Here is a 10109-nt window from a genome sequence, read left to right on the forward strand (position 1 = left end):
GACAGGCAGTTGTGGGAAGATACCTGCCCTTCCAAGCAAGGGCTGTTCTGAATGTCTGCCGGGCCCAGGAGCATGGCCAGGAGCCTGAGGCAGGACAGGTGAGACAGATTTCCTCACCCTCTTCCCCAAGCTGTCCCCACACACCTGCTCCTGGGTGCCTCGTGGTTGAAGTGACAATGAGACCGTTCTGTGTGCTGTGCCACATGCTCGATCCCAGTCCGCTTGGAGCTGTGCATCCACCAGCCTGCTCACAGTTACTCGTCATGTGCAGGCCATGCCATAGTGGTAGCTCCGCCCCACCTGCAAGATGATCTTGAGCACGTATCTGGGCTCAGAACTCATTACCAGGGGACACAAAGCCCCTTCCGCGCCTGTTCTTCCGTGTGGATTGTTGGTATTCCCAGTCTAGGGGACATGCAGACACATGTTCAGGCTGCTGCTCTCTGGGAGACATAACAGAATAAACAAAGGGCAGGACTGATGTCATCCACTGTTCAGAGGGAAGGTCCCCAGGATGAGTGTAGAGATCACAGTGTACCTGTCTGACCTGCCTGTTGCTCCTGATGGATGGTGAGAAACTGCTTTCTTGTATTTCTGTTTTTCCTGGGAATGAGAATACTAGGGAAACAATTGCCCACAGCAAGAAAGCATTGGAAAGCATCCCAGAAGTTCGTGACCCCGTGAGCACGGAGCTCTGCTGAGAGCAGAGGTCATGGAGCAGATGGTCTTGCTTCACCCATGGTGAGGCCAAGCAGCAGCTCCAGAGCCTGTGTCCTGGCCTGGAGCTTCCCATTGCTTAGAAACAGCCTGTTCAAACATGCAGGTGCTCCGGGGCCTAGAACAGGATGATTGGCCATTTCAGACATTTCTCTGTCTGATGCAGCCAGGAGTCCCAGGGCAGTGGAGGCTGGAGTGGTCAGGTGAGTCTCCTTATGAGCCAAGAGGCTGTGTAATCCTCAGCAGCTGCTCACACAGAAGAATGCTGCCTGGGGCTGCCACACTGCCACAGGCTGGCTAGCTGGGTTTCACGGTACAGGTTGTGGGCGGCTCACTGCCAGAGCCGGGAGCTCACCACCATCCGTTGTTAGATGTGGTACCAGTGAGTCAGCTTCTCTTGAGTTTTCTGTCCACAGCCGTGATACACAGCAGTCATTCGAAGTAGCCTTTGATGCCCATTCTGATCCTCATCCAAAATGCCCAGTAGCGAATTAAAAGGGTCTTTGTGCCGAGAGAGCTCAACAGGCCCAGAAGCAAACACCTGCATCCCTGGAGGAGACCAGCACGTGAGGAGGAGCATCTTCCTATCCTTGCCCTTTGCCAAAGTCCAGTGAACAGGTGCTGTCCAGGAGGACGGCCCCAGAGCCCTGAAGGAGGCAGGTTCCTCCTCAAGAAAAGGCTTGGCTCAGCATTAAGGACAGTTTAACCATGCCAAGGACAAGGATGATATAAGGGCTTGTCTCTAAGAAAATACCTCCTTAAAAATCTTTTTGAAGACCTGTATCCACCAGAGTTTTACAGGGTCAAACTTCCACTTCCTTCCATGTCCTCTTACTGAGGACATCTTGAAACAAGTTAAAAAAAGAAAATAGGAGGGAAAACAAGATATATTCAGCTCAAAAACATGAAATTCTTTTCATTGTTTACTTGTAGAAATTAGAAAGTTTAGCATATTGTTTGGTGAAGAAGCTATGACAATTTTGCTCTTTTAAAAGGTATTCATTTCAGAAACCAAGGTTGGAATTTTAGGAATGGGGCATTCTTTAGAACATTTTTATTTTTAGAGTTTGGGATTTTTTTACAAATAAAGTCCATGTGTGATGGTTTATATTCAAAGAGATAGAAACACATTGCTGTCTGAAAATCCTGCATGCCAGTCTGTGGGCTGCAGCTCACCTCTCTCCTTCACTGCATGTCCTTGCATGCAGGCAAGGATGTGTGTTCTCCACCCCAGTCACACTGGGAAAGCCAGTCCAGGTTAAGTCTGCAGTGGACCCATTTCCCCAAGAGTTCAGAAAGTACCAGAGTCTCACACACACACACACACACACACACACACACACACACACACACACACACACACACCCATTTCCCCAAGAGTTCAGAAAGTACCAGAGTCTCACACACACACACACACACACACACACACACACACACACACACACACACACACACACACACACTCTACTCCATCTCATGTGACATCTGCCTGTTTCCCCCGAGAACACTTCACTCATTTGCTTCCTGTCTAGAGGGCAGCATGCCCTTCCTTCCCACAGCCATTTGCCAGTGGTAGCCATGATCTCCAACTTTCCAACTCGTGGTTCTCAGGATGAAGCTATTACCCGGAGCATAGCCCCTCCTTGGGGTATTGGTACTAGACCTGCACTGGAGCTCTGGACTGGCTGAGCTGGTGCACGAACATGGCCAGCCAGCACAAGTCCTGCTTGGGGAGCCCCGATCGCTCTGTTGGGGCACACATCCTCTGCAGTCACATCCCCCACAGGCAGCATCGTGAGAACATCTGAGACAAGCCACCATCCACAGTGGGACTTGTTTCCAGAACTGCCCGAGGGAAGTCAGTGTGGAGAAGCCAGGGAGCAGTAGTGGCCCCTGCTCCATCCCTGGGAGAGCCTCTTCCAAGGGCTCCTGGATATCAGAGACGCCGTGCGGCATTCTGCTACCCAGCCAACGTTGCCTTTCCTGGGGCTCCACACAGGATCTGCCCACTCTGTAGACATTGTCAGGAGCACCAGCGCCAGGCTTGCTGCCCTGGAATGTGTGATCTCCAGCCATACCACTCTGGATGTAGCATCTGTCCCCAGCCCTTCCTATGCACTCGGCACATACATCTCACCCTTGACATCGCCATCCTGGGAGCTGCAACAGGACCTGCAGTGGCGTACACCCCCATAAATCCCCAAGGTCGCACTTGTTCTCGTTCACTGTTTCTGCGGACCAGTATCTTATGCTGAAGAGTGAGAATGTTCTGTTTGGCAGCATGGTGGGAACATTCTAAAGGGAACAGCTGCCCTGTCCGGACCTTAGATCTCCTGAAACTTCCCCTGATGCGTAGTTAAATGAGCACGGGAGCTAGAAATACAGGGTCAAGCCAGAGAAGCAAAGGCTGGACACTTGGGTCTAGCCAACACCGTAGAAGCCAAAAGTTAGGGAACCTGGTTTGTTGAATCTTACTCTTAGAATTTCAGGGTCTCTAAGGTAAGAGGCACAATGCATTGGTGCCCCTGCCCCCACTTTACAGAAGAGGCAAAAGCCCCACCTTCAAGCAGATAATAACTTTAAAAAAAAAAAAAAACAGATAAAATGTATCCATTTAACTAGGTTCTTGGTAAGAAATTTAGAGCACAAGTTCATGAGCACTTTCCATGTGTTAGAGCAAATCCTGGCCATGTGGAGCTGCGGGGCTGAGGAGCAGCTTTAGGTTTGGTAAAATCTGCAAGTCCGCAGCCTTCCACTCACCCTGCACTGTGCAGTACGTTAACGCCTCTTTTTCCAGGTCTCAGGCCTCACTTTCCTGGACTTCTGTAGCTGCTTTTCCTTGATACCGCCTCGGTATGGTATCCGAGGATCTTCACATCACAGATGCGGGTGGTTGTGGGGTGCCAGTGATAGGGTGTCACAGATGCGGGTGGTTGTGGGGTGCCAGTGATAGGGTGTCACAGATGCGGGTGGTTGTGGGGTGCCAGTGATAGGCTCCTGGGGTGTACTGTGCAGACGAGCTCAGCTGAAGGAAGGAGTTGAGTCACACACCACAAACCACTGCTTGGCTGCTTCCAGAAACCCACTCCAAGCTCTGGCTCGGTGAATGTGTGAGGATCTCCCTGGAGGAGCATGCTCACCGTGATCCTGTGTGCTGACTGCAGGGCTGGCCATGGTTCTAGCTTCAGGCATTACCTTCTCCAAGTAGTGATGGCAGTTCTTGAAGCTTAGCCACAAAGGTGCCACCATTCTTGTTACCAACTGGTATGTGACCATAGCGGGAGCCTTTTCTTCCAGCCCTGAACTGAGCAGGCTTCCTCTTGCACGTGGCCTCCAGCACACTACCAGATAGGGCTGTCTGCCTGAGAAGGGTCTCAGCTGCGGCGGGGCTTCGCTTTCTCGGGCTTTGTGACCTGAATATTGTCCTCTTTGACACTAGCCCTCTTGGCTTCAAGTTTCCTTTCCATGCCAAGCTTCTGGACTTTTCCACTACCCTTCTTCCAGGATGAAGGACAAGACATTTCCCCGGGTGGTGTTATTGTCTTGTCAACCCCAGGCTGTCTCCACTCTGCTCCTCTTTTCTTTCCTCTTATCCAGTCTTCCCTGCCTGCAGTCCGGTTCTTTTTATTCCATCAATCTTATGTGTCTTTTACACATACGTAGTGAGAAATAGTAGGAAGGCTGTTGGGAGACAGGGCACGAGCAGGCCACCTCTCAGTGTCCTGCTTGTAAGGGCATAGGTCTGAGAAATGGTCAGCCTTTGAAGAGAGGGGTGTTGGGAAGAGAAACAGTTTCCTAGCCAGGTTTTTGTTGGCAAAGACAGGCACCCCGCCACCCCAAGTCCTGCAGAGGCGGCCACCATGAGGCGCAGACTCCATGGGAGCAGTGTGTAGAACAGACACTTGTGTATCCAGGGAGGCGAGCCATGGGGACCGGGGCCTTTGATCTGAGTTCCAGTGTGCTTTCTCGTATAGCCGCACGTGTCAAATATAAAAGACTTAATGTGAAAATAAATGTACTATGTTTTTCTAACCCAAGAAAATGTTCTCTTCAGTGTTTCCAAACACCAGTCTACTGCCTTTCATCTTTTAAGAACTGTGCTTTAGACCAGGCTACTCAGCACATCCCTGGCCAGTTCATTCATCCATACATGTCTTATCTTGCAGCCACTGATCAAAAACATGCAAAAACAATTCCCCAAGAAACACCTTCTGCTGGGCCTTGAGTGCTGCTGACACCATGGTGCCTCTAGAGAGGAGAGGGTCTGTCTTAGGGCAGGGAACAGCTGGAAGGCGATGCAACAGGGAATCATCCAGGGATGATACAGGTTGGATATGTCTGAGCCCCCCAGTCCAGCCGTCTATCTGTGGACGTTCCCTGTAGGCGCCAGGCCCCACTGTGGTTTAACCCATGTTTCCAGAAGTTTCCTGCAGCCAGCCCCCGCTGTGGTTTGACCCGTTTTCAATTTTGCCAGCTTTCCAGATGTTTAGCCCTTCTTTCTCTCGCTAAGTCTCTTCATGGTGGGCTCTTCATTTCACTTCTTCCCCTCTAAGTACTTTGGTTTCATTACCTGGGGCCAGTTTGGAGATATCCACTGGGAAGTGCGGTAATTCCCAGGCACCCCAGTGTCTCTGCACATTGAGTCCCAGCGAGAGCACTTCTGGGATTCGGACTTGGGGAGGTAGCTGCAAGGCGTGTGTGTAGCAGAGAGACCTGGAGTGTGAGGACAGCAGACACAGGCCCCCTGACACGGTGAAGATACCAATGCTCTTTTCTTTCTGCCTGTGTGTGATGTACCTCTCACTTTACTCTCTCTGGACTGTTTCAGAAGAGGCAGACCACTACAGTTTTGGAACAGGCACCCTGTCAAGGAAGAAGAAGGTGCTGGTGACCCTGAGGGACGAGGGTCTGCGCCGGCGTACACACCTCAACATCAGCATGCCGCATGACTTCCGCCCAGTGTCGTCCATCATCGATGTGGACATCCTCCCTGAGACACACCGCCGAGTGAGGCTCTACAGACACGGCTGCGAAAAGCCCCTGGGCTTCTACATTCGAGATGGCACCAGCGTGCGTGTGACCCCCCACGGGCTAGAGAAAGTCCCGGGCATCTTCATTTCCCGGATGGTGCCCGGGGGCCTCGCAGAGAGCACTGGGCTACTGGCTGTGAATGATGAAGTCTTGGAGGTGAATGGGATTGAGGTAGCTGGAAAGACATTGGATCAAGTCACAGACATGATGATTGCCAACAGCCACAACCTCATTGTCACCGTCAAGCCTGCCAACCAAAGGAACAACGTGGTCCGCAGCAGCCGCACATCCGGGAGCTCTGTCCAGTCCACAGACAGCACCACCAGTCACCACAGCCTGCCAGCCGCCCATGTCCTGCAGAATTTCCACACTGAAGAAATGGAGAGTGATGAGGAAGCCGACATTGTCATTGAGGGGGCTCTGGAACCTCAACACATTCCCAAGACACAGGCTGGACCTCCAGGCAGCCTCTCGAGGGCCAACGGCACCAGCCTGGCCCACAGGCTGCACAGGGACATGGTCCTGCACAGCTCTGGGCGAGAGAGCAATGGCAGCATCCACAGGTTCCTCAGCTCCCTGAAACCAGATCCCCGACACAGCCTGGTCCTCCCTCAAGGAGGTGTAGAGGAGCATGGACCGGCCATCACACTCTAGGGATTGAGCCACTTGGGCAGGCCGAGGTCCCAGACAGACTGTGTGGCAGGCAGCAAGACCCACGGGCGGCAAGTGTTGAGTAGCATGTAGTACTATTAGATGTATAGTGACTCCAAAGGGAAATACTTTAAACTTTTATGTCAATTTTAAAATAAGAAAAATAATTGTGTACTTCATCTTTTCCTTTTTTCATCATTCCTACAACCCTATTCTTTATTTAAGCTTTTGGACAAGAATACTGTCTATTTTTATAGGATTTTTCCACAGAGCTTAAAATTATACATACCTGCACATATTCTGAGCCAGGCCTCAGTGCATGTCCAGAACCTTTGCAGAGTGAAACAAAATACTAAAGTACAGAGGGTATTTTTTAAATTTTTTAAAATACTTGTTTTTAAAATGAAGCTTTATAGATAACTTTTTTAAACTAGTAAAATTCCTGTTTTTTAACTAGTTCGTGTAAAAATACCGTGTGCTGCCTGAGTGCGCTACCGACCCGGTGTGGCTGTGACAGGAAAATGGGAACTGTCTGCGGATGGCTTTCCTCACAGAAGAATCTGTTTTCACGTTGTTTACAGCCAGCTCCAAAAGCCCACTGGCCTCTACCCAGGAGCCGCTGGGGTCCCAGGGGCTGTGCATCTGCAGGTCTGCCCCAGCCTCCACAGGCAGGCAGTTACTGCCTTCAGCCTCCTACATTGAGTTTAAGCAGTCAGCAAGTCTGCTGGCTGGAAGGTGCGGCCCAGTGATGTCACGTGGGATTAAAAGCCAATGTTTCCATCAGGGTTTTCTTTGGGTGGACAGACCAGGGCAGTTTTAAGATGTCTGCAGTAGAAATGAGAGACGAGCACCACACCTCTGAAGTCCCACAGCAGTGGGGTGGACATGCTTGTTAGCTTTGCTTTAAAACAGCTGGTGGTTTTTCTAAGAGAAGAGCAGAGCATGTCAGTGCGTGTTCCCACAGCAGTGGTCGGTGGCAGGAATTCTCTCAACTAGAACAAATCACGTGGAACTTAATAGTTTTGACAGATCACTCTTCTTAGACCTTCTTAGAGGTGTATTATTGTCTGACCCAATTAAATTTTATATGAATTGTGTTTTCTGTTTGGATACAGTGTTGGCAAGAGAATGGCTCATTTATTAACTGAGAACAAACTGACCGAGTGGATCTTACATGTAAATACAGGTTTAAAGTGTCTTCCCAGCCTTCCAGGTGGAGAGCCCCACCTGCTGGTCAGAGGCAGAACTGTCCTGACTTCATGACTGTCAGAAGAGCACTGCTTCCCAGCCTTCTCCTTTGTCTGGGGTTTATTGTGAAGTGAGTTCTTTTCCTTTTCTGTTTATTGGGCAAAAGTAGCTTTTGCTGAGGAACTGTTTCCTCGGCCTGTTTCTCAGTTGTGTGCTGAGGATCATCCACCACTTGTTTCTGAGCACAAGGATAAGATGCTCCCTGAGTCTCAGTGCTAAAAGAGCATATCGTGTTTGGAATGTGTTTTACAACAAGTATTACAGAACCAAAAAGCTGATGATCGGTTACTACAAGATTTGTGCTCAGCTGAGCTATCGCTTGGTACAGTGTGTTGAATACACTGGGTTTACTACCAAGATGGAAGGCTGTTTCTTACCATGCTTAAGTTGTGTGGCAAATGTGAATCGGTTTATTCAAGAGAACTAAAAGAAAACAAAGAGGTTGTGAGCTGTTGCATATGAGGAATTACATGTGTTTAGCGGATGCCTGAGTGTATTTTTCTAAACAGAACTCTACTCCTACATTTTATTTCTTTTGAACAAATCTATGTCATTATATATTAATTTTGTTTGGTTTTATATATCAGAAAATAAAAACTGTTTTGCTTTTGAGTTTACAGTGTGTTACTGATATACCTCTCAGTTACTATCTATTTCTGTAAAGAGACACCATGACCAAAGTAACTTATAAAAGCATTTAACTGGGGACTTGCTTAGTTTCAGAGGGTCAAGTCCATGACCATCATGGCAAGGAGCATGCCAGCAGGCAGGCAGGCAGGCATGGCACTGGAGCAGCAGTTGAGAAATTACATCTGATTCGCAAGCACAAGACGGAGAGAGAGCTAACTGGGAATGTCATATAGGCTTTTGAAACCTCAAAGCCCACCTCCAGTGACACACCACCACCAAGGCCACACCTTCTTTCTTCCCAAACCTTTCCACCGAGACTGGGCATTCAAATGTATGAGCCTATGGGGCCACATTCAGACCTCCACATATAGAGTAAGGAGAAAGAGTTTGGATGCCAGTGGCAAGGTGACCTGGCTACATAGAAAGGACTGATGGGCATTTTTCAGAGCCTATCGTGTACCATATATTTTTTTTTCACATAACCCTTGCACATTCTCTTAAGTGTTGCTATTACTATTTTAAAGAAGAGAAAAAAAATGGACCCACACTCAGATAGATTGATAGATAATTCAAAATATTCCTTTGAAGTCTTTTGGGGAAAAATTTTGAGTCCTTACACAGCTCCCCCCAATATTTACTCCCATTTGCAGTTTTTTCCACTAACAGTGTCATGCTCACACTACTAAAACTGTAATGCTGTCCTCAGGGTTCTCAAGTCTCAAGTACTCTGCTGGCCCTAAGCACCAGTAATCCCGGAGGAAGCACACATATGCCCTGATGGGAATGGTGCCAGTGTTTTTCACAGTTTTTGTCTTCATTGTGACCCTGGACTACAACCTTTCCAATTCAGAGCTGAGAAAACTCAAGCGCCTGCACAGTTGAACCTGGCAGTCTGATGCAGTTGGGTTGACAGGTGCCTGCCATACACTCTCTGAAACTGTCGAGTTTCACAACCACTCACATGGTGAAGTGTAAAATACAGGTGCTTGGATGGGAACCAAGGCCACACACTGATCTAAGCATCCTTAGGTACTGTTCTATTGCTGTGAAGAGACACCATGATCTAGGCAAACGAAAGCATTTAACTGGGAGCTTGCTGACAGTTTGAGAGGGTTACTCCATGGTCATCATGGCAGGAAGCAGACAGGCATGGCACTGGAGCAGTAGCTGAGAGTAATGCATCCTGATCTGCAGACAGCAGGCAGAGACGGGGCCTGGCATGGGCTTCTGAAACCTCAAAGCTCATTGCCATTGACACTACTTCAACAAGGCACACCTTCTAACCCCTCCCAAACAGTTCTAACTGGGGACCAAGCACTCAAACATATAAGCCAACAGGTGCTGGGATTCAAGCCACGTAGCACCACACCCCCGTTTTTTCCAAATCCTTTAGTTGCAACATTAAGCTATTTATTTGTGCTTTCTGGTCTTTTAACCTAAGCTACAACTTTCTCTCTTAGATCTTTTACTATGTCCCAAATGTTAATTTATTCTATTGTGTTTCCATTTTTATTTAGTACCAGAAATTTTCTTCTTTCTTGAATTCTTTGACTCCTTCATCATTCAGTAATGAGCTGCTTAATCTCCATGAGTTTATGTACTTACTGGAGATTTTTCTGCTGTCAATTTTGTTTTATTTCATGACAGATAGGATGCATTAAATTATCTGAATTTAATAAGGTTTGTTTTGAGGTCTATGTTAGATTTACAGGTTCAATGCAATCCCAATCAAAAATACCCACAACATTCTTCACAGAAATAAAAAATCCCAAAATTCTTATGGAACCACAAGTCCCTAGATAACCAAAGCAATCCTGAGCCAAAAAGAAAAA

At 48.4% G+C, this 10109-nt stretch overlaps 1 protein-coding gene across 1 annotated transcript in view; it reads left to right on the top strand.

Moving 5' to 3' along the window:
* Nucleotides 1-8259, top strand: part of Pard6g (par-6 family cell polarity regulator gamma) — a 69549-nt gene extending 61290 nt beyond the window's left edge. The window contains exon 3 of the mRNA XM_006973863.3: nucleotides 5546-8259. Within this exon, the coding sequence (XP_006973925.1) occupies nucleotides 5546-6402 (857 nt within the window). The 3' untranslated portion in view covers nucleotides 6403-8259. The remainder of the gene's footprint in view (nucleotides 1-5545) is intronic.
* Nucleotides 8260-10109: the final 1850 nt, after the last annotated feature.

This window comes from Peromyscus maniculatus, chromosome 19 (genome assembly GCF_049852395.1).
Source record: "Peromyscus maniculatus bairdii isolate BWxNUB_F1_BW_parent chromosome 19, HU_Pman_BW_mat_3.1, whole genome shotgun sequence".
Taxonomy (NCBI): domain Eukaryota; kingdom Metazoa; phylum Chordata; class Mammalia; order Rodentia; family Cricetidae; genus Peromyscus; species Peromyscus maniculatus.